The 16,378-nt window shown below is 42.3% G+C and overlaps 1 protein-coding gene across 3 annotated transcripts in view; it reads right to left on the bottom strand.

Moving 5' to 3' along the window:
• Positions 1 to 622: 622 nt before the first annotated feature.
• The window catches only part of smim29 (small integral membrane protein 29), a 29,681-nt gene continuing 13,925 nt past the window's right edge, over positions 623 to 16,378 (bottom strand). For all 3 annotated transcript variants that reach the window (XM_070859409.1, XM_070859411.1, XM_070859410.1), the window contains exons 2-5: positions 15,377 to 15,702; positions 13,572 to 13,597; positions 10,708 to 10,813; positions 623 to 3,452 (exon numbers count right to left, since the gene is read on the bottom strand). In XM_070859409.1, coding sequence (XP_070715510.1) covers positions 3,384 to 3,452; positions 10,708 to 10,813; positions 13,572 to 13,597; positions 15,377 to 15,487 — 312 coding nt within the window. In that variant the 5' untranslated portion in view covers positions 15,488 to 15,702 and the 3' untranslated portion in view covers positions 623 to 3,383. The remainder of the gene's footprint in view (positions 3,453 to 10,707; positions 10,814 to 13,571; positions 13,598 to 15,376; positions 15,703 to 16,378) is intronic.

Here is a 16,378-nt window from a genome sequence, read left to right as displayed (position 1 = left end):
TATAAGCGAGGATATCGTAAACTGGACAAGTAAAACTCTGGGAGTTTGTTTTATAGCATTAAATTCAAAATGTATAACAAACTAGTAGGTTTCCTGTGGCGTTCTGGACGAGTAGTTTTGGGGAGGGATTGGAGCTCAGCATTCCATGAAGGGGAACGCGACTGATCTGTTTTGTTTCTCATTCAGGTCCTGCAGCTATCCCTCAAGGTTTTCATTTATCAGTTGGTGTAGGGCTGGGAACTGGAACCACTGGTTCTGCTGGTTCCACCTCTGTAATGCTTTCTGGACAGTGATAGGAATTGAATGCCTATCTTTAAGGTGCACCTATGCAGGGCTAGGAAAAGAGGCTTGTGGAGCCCTGGAAGACACTCTCTCTTTCGGAGCATTTGTGCTACAGCTCCTGGATCTAAGACTGTTACAGTATGGGTTTCATACAAGCAGTACCCAATTTATACTTCTGGGATGAAACTACAGTTTTCTTACATATGTAACTCTAGATTTTGTAAAAAGGGCCATAGTGTACAAAAGCAGAAAGTCAAGAATGCACCTTAGCAAATTATTATTGAACACAAGGTATGGCAGTGGCATGAGTTACAGTTACAAAACCTGTTTTATTACTCGTCATATTTTCATATACACCCTGATACTACTCCAATATGTACAATGCATATGCCAAGGTATACATTCACTCCAAAATAGCAGAAGGTATCTGGTATATCTTTCAGTATTTTTATTTAACAATATTGCCCCAACAGTACACCATTATCACCATCAGTAATTTCAACTTTACATGTTACAGGCAACATTTTAGATTATCTTTGTGTAGTAGTCCTGTAGAGTAACCAATATAGTGAAACAGCTGAACTAAGTCGCTTGGGATTTGGATTCATCGTGACTTTTTGTGCAGCCTCAAATTGGATGATGATACTTTTGGTGTCAAACAGAATGAAAAGGATCACCACCTGACATGACTATCAAATGAAAATTGGTCTTGCTACCCTAATTTCGACAAAAAAGTATTACGAGTATTGTTCTCGTTGTACATAGCACAACCTATGTTCTAGAGGCTCAAGCAGGCCAGCCACACAGTTATCAGCTATATATGCAAAATTGGCAGAGACCCTCTACAAATGATCATTGCTGGAGATGGGTGGAGGACAGGGTGAAGTAAAAAACAGCGGAAGAAAGGAAGAAACATTCAGTACCTCATGGCCATAAGTCTGCTGTTCATCAGGGGACAGATTGGTTATAAAATCCCCAAACCCCCAACTCCATGGCCCCTAAAAAGAGATAATGTAACACGAATGAAAAATGTCCTGTTTGAACATGTGGATTGTTGGCATAGTGATCTCCCTTTGCCCTCCTGACAGTGCACGATTATTGTGTGTTTAGACAAAAGATTTAACACTTGTGCTGTGACAAAACTGACAAATATTATTAACTGAAAAGCTACTTTCTATCAACACCCATTCTAATCACTATGAGTAATGGTGTTATTTTTAAACAAGCTATTAAGGAGCTGTTTCTGTTCAGCCTTTACATTTAATTGCAGACTATATAAATTGTTGTACAACTATTACTTTGAATCTTGTCAAGTTGCAGGTGCAAAAGTACTGTTAAATAAAACCTCGTCATACAATTAGAGAGTTAAGTTGCTGATTTAATGGTGAATTATTATTGGCAAGCTCAGAGAAGTTCGTGAACACTGCTCTCCAGCAGTACAACAGCTGCAAAGGTTTTATTTATTTTTTAAACTACTTGGTTACCAGAGTGTTAATTATCCTGTCAGCTCTTCACTTATATTAAAAATGTAACCACTTGTTTGGATGTTGATGAGCAGAGCTCACTGAAGCATTGATACATCCATGTAGAGAGCTCCGATCTCACCAGGGAGAAGGGCAGATGCATCAGTATAGATCAGTGCTGCTGCCTCACATAGCATACAAGGATCTTCAGTGTAACAGACCATAAAAGAGTACAGAAAAACTGTGCTACAGAATCTTTTTCTGTACTGCAAGTTTCCTTAAAGGAATAAAATGTGTATGTATTATAATAGGGCTGGATTTTCGCTATGTTGCCACTTCTGTCCCCGCCCCGGAGGGTGGTAATGGTGGCAGGATTGATTTCTGGGCAGTCAGTCAGCTTCCAGCGCCCTGCCTGGAAGATTTGTTGCCAGTTTTGCAGGGGTGCAGAGCAAGACCGCCCGGGAGTGTCGAGCTGGTGTGCAACGCGGTTTCGACATCTCTTCGATTGACGCTGACCCTGTAGCGCCATAGTGGGACCGCCTGGAAAACTAGGCGGTCAGAGCTGTCCCGGCAGCGGTGAACAAAGGAATTACTGAATGAGGCAAGTTTGATCATTTTGTTTATTTTATTTTTGCGATTTATCTTAATGTGGGGTATTCAAGGTATTGGGAATGTTTGTGTATTTTATGTCGATTTTTTTTTTTGTTGCAGGGCGCTCCGAGGCCAGCTCTTTAGCAACAGATTTTCAGTTGCTCAGCTGGCCTTGTGCCTTACCTTCCTTAGCGCTCGCTCCACACTCAGGGCCCAGCTGCAAAGTTTTGTGGCTGCAGACGCAAACCATTTTCCGGTGCAAACTTTACCGTCCCGCCGCCAATACCGCCCGAAAAATCCACCATCCAAAAATCCAACCCATTTATATGTTTCTCTCCCTAAAGGCAGAATGCTGTGCTATGTGGAGCTCTCTGATGCATATCTTATTCAAGGTCTCAGTAAAGTTGAAGGAAGTGGTTTATTATATAAAGTACAGGTCAGTATAAACCTCAACAAACCAGCCGTTCAGCTGACAGCTTATTTCCAAGCTCGTAACTGAGCACTGCATTACACAAAAAACAAATTTTATATTACCTTCTGTATACAGAATCTGAGTTAGCTCCTCAAAACAAAGCAATACCCAACACACCAAATAACCCACAAATCCTGCAGCCAGCATTAAGTAGTCCATTGGCTAAAACCCGGTAAATTCTATTGGAAATCACACACTGAATTTAAAGTTTAAAACAAAAGTCTTAAATGTAAAATAAATCTCTTTTAATGGTGCCGTGCATTGATACCTATCTACTGTAAACTTTCCAGAGATCAATAGTGCCTGTGAGACGTATATGCAGGATGAACATGCCACAGCTGCGCTTCTGTAAGGCAAAAAATATATATCTACACTGAGGCCTCCATATTTGCATCAAACATGCCATCCGATGATGCAATTCATTTGTATGCAAGAGGTTATCTGGCGATATGAATGTTCTCACTTCTGCACATCGTTTTTAGAAACAGTACTTTGTAGCCATTTCTCTGTGAAAGCACAGAGGTCAGCAACTGCCAGGTGCCTTTGAATACATCAATTCAAAACTAACTAAAAGCTCAAGCTTTCATGCCCTTGGTGAAAAATGCTCTTTTATACTGTTTTGACGTCCCCCAGCCTTGTACAATCTGTCAAAACAAAAAGCATACAGACATTGGTTACACGTTTAACACTGTATTACAAGTGATCTCACTTAGGAATTAAAACCTGTGGGTTAGAACAGAAATGCAATTCTTTGTCAGTTTGTAAGAAGATTAGATTTTTAGTTTGGAACACAAAGCAAATTCTTCTCCACTCAGTGTTGCTCCTCAGCCACCCTGCCAGAGGCACTCCCACCTGCCTATTCACCTTCTTCAATTCCAACAATTGAAATATCAAACACAAATAAAATGCCCATAAGAAGCCAGTGTCCATTAAACCTTTTCACAGTACGAGTACATGGAAGTCCCTTTTGAAACAAAACAAAGCCATTTTTCCAGTGAGAAGCAGACTGACTCCAAGACACTGAATGTGCCTTCCTCATGAAACACCTTCCAAGCAAAAAATATTCTATAGGTGGCTTTTAAAACAAAAAAAATCATGTATATATTGGAAATCATGATCCAGGAAGAAAAGATAACTATGGAGTAGAATTTACTCTTCAACAAGAATCCTGCGACCATGTATTTCCTGATTTATGCGAGAGTAGTTAGCATGTTTGAACTTTTCACCTCTACTTAATTGCCCCGCCCTCTTTTGTTTTTGTCAAAACTATTAGCAAGCTTCTCCAGCCTGGCAGCGCCAGCTCTCGACACTTCCCCCTTCCTCTCCATCACTCCTAAAGGTGCTGGCTGCCCTCTGGTACTGAGCCAAAGAGCAAATCTTTATGTGCGAGCCTCGACAGGGAGTGTCTGCAGTGTATCCCCCATCAAGTCTGAGCTCAGTTCTGCCCTCGCTTGGTAGTCACACACCAGTAGCAGACTGCCGTACTGCAATAAGGAATGGGAATCATGGATCATTTTACATGCCTTAACCCGAGATATTGCAATCAGCTTTAACACCGTACTATTACCTTAGATGAAATCAGCTAATTCAATAGAGACCAGAGAAATCGAGCCTAGCAACTTTTTGATTTATATGCCATCGAAATGGAAATTTCTGAGTTGATCATTGATGGTGTCGGTGGGAGGCCCAAACAATTTTAGTGGTCTGGCCTTATTTAAATAGAATAGGTGGACTTTCAGCGATATGGTGCTGCTGATAGGCAGCTGGCCATTTGAGAGGGCAGGAAGTCCCAGTACCGGGGGGAGGGGGCAGACACTGATCATGGTCCTGTAGCAGCACCTTAAAGGGCAGGGCTGGAAAGGTGGGGGGTCAACTGTAGGTGAACATTTAGCGAACAGTGATCGTAGTATCAGAAGGTTTAGATTAGCTATGGAAAAGGACAGGGCGCTATCTAGAGTGAAAATACTTAATTGGAGGAAGGCAAATTTCAGTGGGATGAGACGGATCTGGCCTGGGTAAATTGGAATCAAAGATTGGCAGACAAAACTGTAGTGGAACAATGGGCTCCCTTTAAAGAGGAAATAGTTCCGGTACAGTCAGGGTACATTCCCACTAGGGGGGGAAAGATAGGGCAACTCAAGTCAGAGCTCCCTGGATAATAAAAGAGAGAGAGTAAGATGAAACAGAAGAAAAGCAAGTATGACAGATGTCAGGTCGAGAATGTATCTGAGAATCAGGCTGAATATAGAACGTTCAGAGGAGACATGAAAAATAAAATAAGAGGGGCAAAGAGAGGGTATGAGAATAGAATGGCAGCCAACAAAAAAAATTATTAAGACAGGGAAGATAGACTATGAAAGTAAACTAGCATGAAATATAAAAACATATAGCAAGAGTTTCTATAGGTATATATAAAGGAAAAAAAAAAGAGTGGCTAGAGTAAATGTTGGTCCCTTATAGGACGAGACTGGGAAATTAGTAATGGAGAACATGGAGATGGCAGAAACTCTGAACAAATATTTTGTATCAATCTTTACGGTAGAGGACATTAATATTATTTCAACAGTGGTAGTCAAGGAGCTATAGTGGGGGAGGAACTTAACACAATCAAAATCACTAAGGAGGTGGCACTCAGTAAGATAATGGGACTAAAGGCGGATAAATCCCCTGCACCTTACGGCTTGCATCCTAAGGTCTTAAGAGAAATAGCAGCAGGGATTGTGGATGCATTAGTTGTAATTTTACTAAAATTCCCTGGATTCAGGGAAGGTCCCAGCAGATTGGAAAACTGCAAATGTAACTCTCCTATTTAAAAAATGGAGGCAGACATAAAGCAGGAAACTATAGACCAGTTAGCCTAACATCTGTGGTTGGGAAGATGTTGGAGTCCATTATTAAAGAAGCAGTAGCAGAACATTTGGAAAAGCAAAATTCGGTCAGACACTGTCAGCATGGATTTATGAAGGGGAAGTCTTGTTTGACAAATTTTCTAGAATTCTTTGAGGATGTAATGAACAGGGTGGATAAAGGGGAACCAGTGGACTTCCAGAAGGCATTTGACAAGGTGCTACAGAAAAGGTTACTGCACAAGATAAAAGTTCACAGGGTTGAGGGTAATATATTAGTATGGATAGAGGATTGGCTAACGAACAGAAAACAGGGAGTAGGGATAAATGGTTCATTCTTGGGTTGGCAATCAGTAACCAGTGGGATGCCGCAGAGATCAGTGCTGGGACCCCAACTATTTACAATCTATATTAACGACTTGGAGGAGGGACTGAGTGTAACGTAGCCAAGTTTGCCGATGATACAAAAATGGGAGGAAAAGCAATGTGTGAGGAGAACGCAAAAAATCTGCAAAAGGACATAGACAGGCTAAGTGAGTGGGCAAAAATTTGGCAGATGGAGTATAATGTTGGAAAGTACACTTTGGCAGGAAAAAAAATCAAAGAGCAAGTTATTATTTAAATGGAGAAAGATTGCAAAGTGCTGCAGTACAGTGGAATCTGGGAGTACTTGTGCATGAAACACAAAAGGTTAGTATGCACGTACAGCAAGTGATCAGGAAGACCAATGGAATCTTGGCCTTTATGGAAAAAGGGATGGAGTATAAAAGCAGGGAAGTCTTGCTACAGTTGTACAGGGTATTGGTGAGGCCACACCTGGAATACTACGTGCAGTTTTGGTTTCCATATTTAAGAAAGGATATGCTTGCTTTGGAGGCAGTTCAGAGAAGATTCACAAGGTTGATTCCAGAGATGAGGGGGTTGACTTATGAGGAAAGGTTGAGTAGGTTGGAGTTCAGAAGAATGAGAGGTGATCTTATCGAAATGTATAAGATTATGAGGGGGCTTGACAAGGTGGATGCAGAGAGGATGTTTCCTCTGATGGGGGAGACTAGAACTAGAGGGTATAACCTTAGAATAAGGGGCCGCCCATTTAAAACTGAGCTGAGGAGAAATTTCTTCTCTCAGAGGATTGTAAACCTGTGGAATTTGCTGCCTCAGAGAGCTGTGGAAGCTGGGACATTGAATAAATTTAAGATAGAAATACAGTTTCTTAAACAATAAGGGGTTATGGGGAGCGGGCAGGGAAGTGGACCTGAGTCCATGATCGGATCAGCCATGATCATATTAAATGGCGGAGCAGGCTCTAGGGGCCGTATGGCCTACTCCTGCTCCTATTTCTTATGTTCTTATGTAATCCAAAATTTTTCTACAGGCATATAAATAGTAAACGGGTAGTAAGAAGAGGGTTAGGGTCAATAAGGGACCAAAAAGGAGACCTACGTATGGAGGCTGAGAGGATGGCTGAGGTATGACGGACACGTGGCAGATGAAATTTAACGCAGAAAAGTGCCATATATTTTGGTAGAAAGAATGAGGAGAGGCAATAGAAACTAAAGGATACAATCCTAAAGGGGGTGCATGAACAGAGAAACCTAGGGGTATATGTGCATAAATTGTTGAAGGTGGCAGGGCAGGTTCATAAAGTGGTTAAAAAAGCTTACGGGACCCTGGGCTTCATGAATAAAGGCATAGGGCTAGAAATTGGTCTTTTGGTGATAGTGGTTTTTTGGGGCATTTTTTGTCAAAAATACCGCTACTCACACTGCTATTTTTTAAAGACCTAAATTTGGAAAAAATATGCGCCCAGCGGCAAAAATCGGCATTGCACGAGAATTCGCGGTGGAAACCTTAGTCCTCGCTAACTTTAGTCCAAGGCCAATCACCACTAAAAGACAGGCCCTGGGAGGGGGAAAAATAAAAAAATTAAAAATTGCAAAAAATAAAACCACAAAATACTCGAGACACTTATCTAACGTATCTGCCGGGATGGCAGGACTGACGTATGAAGAAAGATTGGATCGATTAGGCTTATATTCACTGGAATTTAGAAGAATGAGAGGGGATCTCATAGAAACATATAAAATTCTGACTGGATTGGACACGTTAGATGCAGGAAGAATGTTCCCGATGGGGAAAATCTAGAACCAGGGGTCACAGTCTAAGGATAAGGGGTAAGCCATTTAGGACCGCGATGAGGAGAAACTTCTTCATTCAGAGTTGTTAACCTGTGGAATTTGTTGAGGCCAGTTCGTTAGATATATTCAAAAGGGAGTTAGATGTGGCCCTTACGGCTAAAGGGATCAAGGGGTGTGGAGAGAAAGCAGGAATGGGGTACTGAGGTTGCATGATCAGCCATGATGATATTGAATGGTGGTGCAGGCTCGAAGGGCCGAATGGCCTACTCCTGCACCTATTTTCTATGTTTCTATGTATTGCTGAAAAAGAATTTTAAAATAAAAACTTGAACTTACCTTTTTTGCAGGTCTTCATACTTACCGCTGTTTCTGGGGCTGCAACGCAGGCTTTTTCGGACGTTTTTTTCACCCAGAATATAGGGGCGCCGAACGGCCAATTTAAAGAAATAGTGCTTTTTTGGTCTTGCACGCCGGCGGTCCACTTTTCAGCGGTATTTCAAAACTGCCAGCTCAAAGCTTTGGCCAATTTACCTGATCACCTTTTTTCCGCAAGCAACGGTGAAATATCGCAAAAAAAACGGGCGCAAGGCTGGCCAATTTCCAGCCCACAGAGTACAAAAGCATGGAAGTTATGATGAACTTGCACAAAACACTGGTTTGGCTTCAACTGGAGCATTGTGTGCAATTCTGGGCACCACACTTTATTGGACAGAGTAGATAGAGAGAAACTGTTCCCATTGGCAGAAGGGTTGAGAACCAAAGGACACCGATTTAAGGTGATTAGCAAAAGAACCAAAGGCGACATAAGGAAAAAACTTTTTACACAGTGAGTGGTTAGAATCTGTAATGCACGGCCTGAGAGTGTGGTGGAGGCAGACTCAATTACTGCTTTCAAAAGGGAATTGGATAAGTACCTGAAAGAAAAATATTTGCAGGGCTACGGAGAAAGGGCGGGGGAGTGGGACTAACTGAGGTGCTCTTGCAGAGAGCCGGCACAGGCTCGATGGGCCAAATGGCCGCCTTCCGTGTTGTAACCATTCTATGTCGCCAGGATTTCAGTGTCAGGGAAATGTAATGAACACATCCAGCACCAAGGAGATGAACTTTAGGTTTTCACGGCTCTAAGGGCTAGAAATTCCATAGCACCCGATTGGGGTGTTAACTTTTGAAAAGTAGTAAAAGTATCACCAGGCGCAAATGATTCTCTCCTGCCGGGAAATTCAGCTTTAACGCTTCAAGAGGGATGTGGTGTGCTAAATCAAGCGCCAACCACTTCTCTTAGGGTGCTCAAGTCCGAGAGCGAGGCGGTAGTGGCAGAGCGCTGAAAAATTTGCAGCACATTGCTAATGGCATCAGAGGCTGCTTCCCTCGCTTAAAGAGAAGGGCCAATGATGCTGCACAAGCTAGTTGTCGGCAGTTCTGTGTTGCAAGGTGATGTGCACAACTGCCATTACAGCCCCAAACACTCGCACAAAGTGGAGAGCTTGGACATCACGCAGCAATGAAACATCAAAAACCTTGAGCAAGCACCAAATAATAAAGCTTGGTCTACCTGAAAACCATTCCCTTTAATTAGCGCTCCCCAAGCGGCCAGTCGAATTGACAACGCCTCCTCCTCCTGCCGTTGTTCACGTCCGGTGATACAGCAGGGGGCAGGAGGCAATTTCACATCCGGGGCGGTAATGGGTGTTAATGGAGCACTTTATGATGTCATGATCTGCGAGGCGCTAGAGGCCGAGGTGGTAAGATGTTAGCGCCAGTGTTTAACCGACAGTGAAGTTCACGGCGGTCACTGCATTCGCCTAGTCCAGTCGATAACCCCTTAGCGTGCCCCCCGCCAATTTTTCCCCAAAATTTCTCCCCCAAAAAGATCAAAATAATGAAGGAAGAATGAGTGCCAGACCAGTTTCCAGCTTTTCCCCTACTGCAGCTAATGATCCTTTGAAGTAGCGTTGAAAATGGCTGCCTCCCAACCTGTACCGTCCACAGTTTGTGGGGAGGTTGAAAGATTTGCGGTGGCAGCTCGGACACTAACATTTCATTTTGGGTCCTAGCATCAGTTACCCCGTTTGAATATTTTAATTAGGCCGCTGCCTGTATCTGGAGGGAGTGCTGGATAACTAAATTACGGTCCATCTGAAAGTCGTACAGGCAGACCTCCAGCAGTACGTCGGTGTTTCCTCCCCCAGATTATCGTCTCACTACTGCCCTATTTACAGGTATAAACAGGGGGACAACGTGACAAAAATTGGCCCCTTTATCTCGGAGCTGTCACGATAGCTTTACTTCAAATTATCAACATTTCTTTTTGTTCATTAACTGTTCTCTCCTCCCCTTTGGGAGACGTTGCCTTGGTGCTGGGGCTTAATAAAATGGGCTATGTGACGATGAGAGACGTCACAGCTCATCTTGATCCTGTCTTCACTGATGTTCACATGTCTGCCTTTCCAATCGGGATCACTGCAGAGTGATCAGCACCCTGGCTAACTGAGGAGCACCACAGCAACATCTCTCATTGTTAAGATCTAGAATGCACTGCTTGAAAGGGTGGTGGAAGCAGATTCAATAGTAACTTTCAAAAGGGAATTGGATATATACAGTCCTTGAAAAGGAAACATTTGCAGGGCTATGTGGAAAGAAGTGGGACTAATCAGACAGCTCTTTCAAAGAGCACGATGGACTGAATGGCCTTCTGTTCTATACGATTATATTATTCTACCTGGACCCCAGTTGAAATGCGCTGACTGAGGATCAAACCTGGGACCTTCCTGTCCAAGAGGCTCAGCTACTTAATTTGAGTGAATCTTTAAATGGATTCTTGGACACTGCATTGGTGTCATTGTAATTTTGTTTTTAATATAAAGCCACACCGGAAGTGAGCTGACCAATAACCCTCACACAGACTTTGTGCTCACCTTTGGCTCGACAGTGTCCAGGAGTAGCTCTTCCTCAGCTTCATTCACCTCCTCAGTGGGGTCATAGGTATAAACAGGCAGCAGCTGGTGTCGCAGCTCGTCCAACCTTTGAGAAAGGCAAGAGAAAAGAATCCTTCATTAAACAGGGAGCGACTTTTTGTTGTTGTTGTTTTTGGGAACATATTCTTAAGCAAAACCAGTAACAACTAGATGTATTAACAATTATCCCAGTCAAATATAAGAAATGTCAATTCTATTGCCGAAGGATATAGGGCCCAAGTTGGTTAGAACGGCGCACCTCCGAGAGATGCGGCGAGTTTGTGCAATTAAAAGTGCGCCTAAAAGGTACCTCGGTATTCTGGACGGTCTGCAGGCCTCCATTCCATTCGGCGCAGCAGATCCAGCAGGGGGGGGGGGCGGAGCTACAGCCCTGCGCCGAAGACTGCCGGCAGCTGCGCACGTGCGCAGTAGTTCCTGGCCCTCCTGTCTCAGGGTGACCCTATCCCTGGCCGAAGGGACGACACGAAGTTTGCCGTCCCTAGCCTGGGCTGAGTTGCCTGCCACACAGGCCAGCCGCTGCCTTCCTGCGCATCCGACTACTTGAAAATGTAATCAGGCAGGCAGGCAGGCAGGCAGGGCTGCGTGTGCCGCTGGAGGGCTCCCGGTGCTCCCGAACGGATAGGTGCTGCTATAGGTGAGGCAGGAACTTTTCATTTTTTATTGATTGATTTATCATTTATTATTGATGCTGGTTCTTTCATTTTAAAAGTGAAGGTCTTTTGTGCTCTCTCTTCCCTTCCCCCGCCCCCCCCACCCCCGCCAATCTCTGGCTAGCTACGCTGATTTCTTAACTCTACACAAGATTTTTCTGAGCGTACAAAAGTGGACACCTACTCCATAAGCCCAATTTTTTAAAAAGCTATAGGCTTGCATGGTGGCTTATCTGCTAAATGCACTGCCCTGTGAGTCTCACATACTAGGAAAGAGCCAGGTTTGATCCTAAGTTTGTGCCGAGCTAGATGGTTTAACTGGTAGGCTGTCACACTTGGGGTCCGTAATATGAAGAGACAAAAAAAAATCTAGCCAAAAGTTCCCACTTCTAACTACCATCCAGTGGCTGCTGCTGGAAGAATATCTGTGCAGACAGGACCACGATCAGCTGTGTTTCTCCCCGACTCCTCTATTCCTTCTGCCGTAAAGTGCCATGGTCTATTTGACCATGTTAAACGTGCTAGATACATGCAAGATGTGATTGCTTCCCTCCCTCTCTCACGGTGGCTGTACAACCTGCTGAGACTCAACCTCCCCTGCCCACACATCAAGGCGGTCACTTGGATGTGTTGGTGGAGGCCAGCCTGCATTTGTGATACTGTGTTCCAACCAGATGCTTTGCCCTCAAGAGAGGTGTAGGGAAGATTTGGGGAGAAAAGAAAAAGATTACACGGTTGAGACAGACACAAACACAAGTGTAAGCCCAAACAAAAAATGTCATCAATATTCTCTTCCTCCCATTCCCTTTGGGAAGAATGCAATGTGTTTAATGTAATATAAATGTAGTGATATGATTAATAAAGATCGATCAGACAGGACATTAACATATGGCACAATCTATGATTGTGTAATAATATGGGTACACTCTCGCATGCACACTTTTCCTCTCCCCTTCATTACTTCAGTTTCAAAATTCTCCCGGCAGGAAATTAAAAATTAGTTCCAAATGACCTAAATATTAACAGCGGCTTTGTTTAATTTTCTCTGTAAACAGTAAACACTAGTAAGCTTGTGTGCAGTTTTTTTCTCCCTGGGAACAACAAAGTACAAGAATGGATGCAATTGCCTGCAAATGCATCACGAGGTAATTACATTTAATTAGTTTAAGTCACTTGAACTGCAACATCTCGGTTGCAATTCTCTCTTTCCGCTGGTTGGGGAGTCTAGGACTAGGGACATAGTCTAAAAATTATAGCCAGATCTTTCTGGAGCAAAGTTAGGAAACACTTCGACACGTAAAGGGTGGTAGAAGTTTGGAACACTCTGCAAATGGTGCTAGGCCAATTGTTAATCTTAAAGCTGCTGTATCAAATTTTTAATCGCATAGTACTCCTGTGAAACGCCTTGCGACGTTTCACTACGTTAAAGGCACTATATAAATACAAGTTGTTGTTGTTGTTGATTAACCAGAAGGTTTGAGGTATATGAGGCAAAGGTGTTAGGTCCCAGATAAGCCACGATCACATTGAATGGCGGACTAAGCTCGAGGGGCTAAATGGCCTACACCTATTCCTATCTTAAAATTCTCGTCATTGCCAATTTTCATTTTATATTTCTTTCCTCAATACTTCCCCTTTATAATGTTTTCTCCTTCTCTCCTGAAGATACTGACTCTGTTGAATACAGTTCCACAGACTCCAGTCCTCCAGCATTGAGGATAACATTCTTGAGGTGGGGATTCTGATTAAAACAAAACTGAGAACGAAGCTTGAGGGGTATACTAAAGTCATCTGATTCCCAACATGATACACGTTACAATATATACAGTATTACTGTACTTAGCAGTACATTCACCGGCTGACATCTGGAAATTGGTATCAAACAGACAGCAACACTGGATCTTCAGGCAAGCTGAGATGTTAATGTACTAGTGGATAAACTGTAATGCTATCAGATTTCACATGTTTTATATTTCCTGGTAGCATCCTATTTATGCAGTATTGAGAAATGTTGTATCCCTTTGAATTGTATTAAAATTAGAAACAAATCACACGCATTTACCAGATATGGTAAATCAATAAGCCAAACTATATATAAATACAGAACTTCAGTAAAGCTGCACTGCTTAGTCATTCAAGATTAGTATTGGTTACCTGCGCCTCTTCTGAATATACAGCACCTGATTAAAAAGGAAAAACAAATGATTTAGTAAAGACAAAGTCTAACTTAAAAAAAAATAGCCTAATAAATATATGCAACAGTGCACAAGAGTCATGTAAAAACAATCAGACATGAGAAAGGATGCACAGCTGCAGAATAAATACTGCCATTCCACTTTTTCTAATCATATTCTGGAACACTGAGCTGAAAGGCTGGGGATGAGGCAGATGGAATGGGCGGAGGCACGTGTGGTGTATAAACACCAGCACAGTCTGGTTGGGCCAAATGGCCTGGTTCTGTGCTGTATATTCTATGTTTTATAGTAGCCATCAGGGTCAGCAGCAATAGACTAGAATGAACTCTGCTGACAAACCAAGAAGGAATTGTAGAAGGCATTGTAAGACAAGCACACCAGCAGTTCTAATGTAGTAGGTTGTTCGATTATCATGCTTAATTAACAGGGAAATCGCAATAGCTGAGAATGTGTAGTGGGCAGGAAATAGGGTAATCTTTTTAGGTCTTGCGCAATAATCAGAGATTTTAAATCCTCTACTGACTACCACTCAGAATGACTACGATCGGGATGGACATCACAAAGTGATGAATTCAGTCAGTCTATACTGATCTTTTGGCTGATGGGGCACTAAGGAAATCTCATCTAGCAATTGTTTAGAACATTTACAATAGTTATTAACAATTTGGCAAGAAGGAATGCCATCCATTCCAAAGGGTTCTGGTACAGAAAGTAGTGATGACATATGAAAACACTACTTCAACCCCAAACAACGGAAGTGGCGACAACTCGATAAAACAATACCTGCCAACTTTTTTCCTAATCAAGCACCTGGGGTGACAACATAAACCATGTCAAAAACGTAGTGCATCACAAAATCGGGAGATTAAGATTATGCGACATTTCACAATGACAAAGCAACATTGGGTTGCTCTTTCCACAGTAATGAAAGCTGCTCCCTTTTAAAAAGTTAAACGGGAATACATTCTACAGGTGCAATCTCTCGTCTCTGGGGGAGTGGATAAAATCAGCCTCAGACACATCAAGCAGAAAAGGCATAAAACATGAAGCTAGATTCAGCACAGCTTGCCACATGGAAGCATGTTCCAGCCTTTAATCAAACATTAGCGAGGTTCTGAGCTGGGATCAAAGATTCAATCAGTTTACTTATTGAATCAGCTCTCCATCTCTTCTTCCTCCCCACACTGCCGCCCGCCTCCACCAAAAAAATAGTAACATACGTTTTTGGGAGACACTCTGGCCAAGGTTTCGGATCATAATGCTGATGACATCCCATTAAAAATGAATAGCCTTACATTTTACACTCAAGAAAAATACTTCATTTCCTGATTTTTCATATTTATGTATGTTCATCAGTCCTTTTATTTTCAAGCAAAGTTTAATATCCACTACTTTCAATCCTGAAATAACAACTTTACTAGAATATCCTCATTAAATCTGCTGATCTATATGAAAAATCTATTGTGGCCAAGAGAGAAAAGGAAAATAAATCCTTCAAAATCCAAGGGTTTTTGAGCAAGAGCCCAGGATATTACATTTACTTAACCATTTAACATTCAATATAACTATTATTTTTGTCATACTTCAAGAAAATAGTTATCCTGAAAACAGAAGACATTGGATTAGCTATTCGTACATCCTGTCCCCTAGTATTGTTTATTGTAACCCATCACGCACTGTGGTTACATACTCAGAAGCCTCATCCATGAAGCTCCACCGATTCAAAACTATGGAGCGATTGCACAAATAATAAATATGCTTTACCATTGCAACAGTGAATCCGATTAACGTCAGAAGAAAGAAAGGTACTAGAACAAATCCCGCAACTGCATTACTTTCATCAGCAGGAGGCATGGCCGTTGAGGAATTATTCATTGCTAAAGGTGTATTCCACCAGAATAATGTTCATCTGCAGAAGAACCATACGTCTTCATTCACAAGATTTTTGAGAACGACGAACTCAGCCTTACTGGGATGGTGGACCCTTTGGCTACAGTTAGGTGATGCATCAGAACCAACAGCTACGTCATTCTACTTAGTCTTCAATTCCCCGTTCATAGCCGCCTTTGGAAGTTTCATAACCAGTGTGTCTAAAAATAAGAGACAAACAGGTAAAAAACAAAGACAAATTAGAGAATTTCCTCTCAGGATCTATAAGGGAGAGACACACAATTTACAATCCAGCAGCGAAGAACCTAGTGTAACAGGATTCACTGTTGCAACAAAAGCAGGATATTTCATTTACCAATATTTACTTAACCATTCAAAGTGAAATGTTCATAAACTCTTTAACTACAGAATCCCTCCCCCATAACACAGGTGAATATTTAGATCCAGTATTTGCCACATCAAATTGTGCAAATGCATTAAAAAAAATCTAGAAGAGAAGGAAGAAAAATTAATGATATATTAAAATACATTTAGTTACTCTAACTCTTAACAAGCTGGTTGACAATGTCAACAACAAACGTGTTTCTATAGTGTCCTTGATAATGTATAGAATGTCCCACGGTGTTTCGCACATGGATATGTAGAAAATGGACACTGAGCCAGGAGGGATTTAGGAGGGATGATCAGCTGGTATGGGGGCCAGGAAGGAGTGCTTGGTGGGTAGGAGATGTATGGGAAAGAGGTGGAGGGATCAGGAGGTGAGCCTCAAAAATGAGGTGAAGAAGGGAGAGGAGGGCAGATAGGGGAGGAATCGCAAAGACATGTGGTTCAGGGCTTGAATGGAAGGGAGACTAGTATGTTAGGGCTTAGAAGCAT

The sequence above is a fragment of the Pristiophorus japonicus genome, chromosome 17 (genome assembly GCF_044704955.1).
Source record: "Pristiophorus japonicus isolate sPriJap1 chromosome 17, sPriJap1.hap1, whole genome shotgun sequence".
NCBI lineage: Eukaryota > Metazoa > Chordata > Chondrichthyes > Pristiophoridae > Pristiophorus > Pristiophorus japonicus.
The sequence above is the reverse complement of the archived record's forward strand: the minus strand, read 5'-3'. Positions and strand labels throughout refer to the sequence as shown.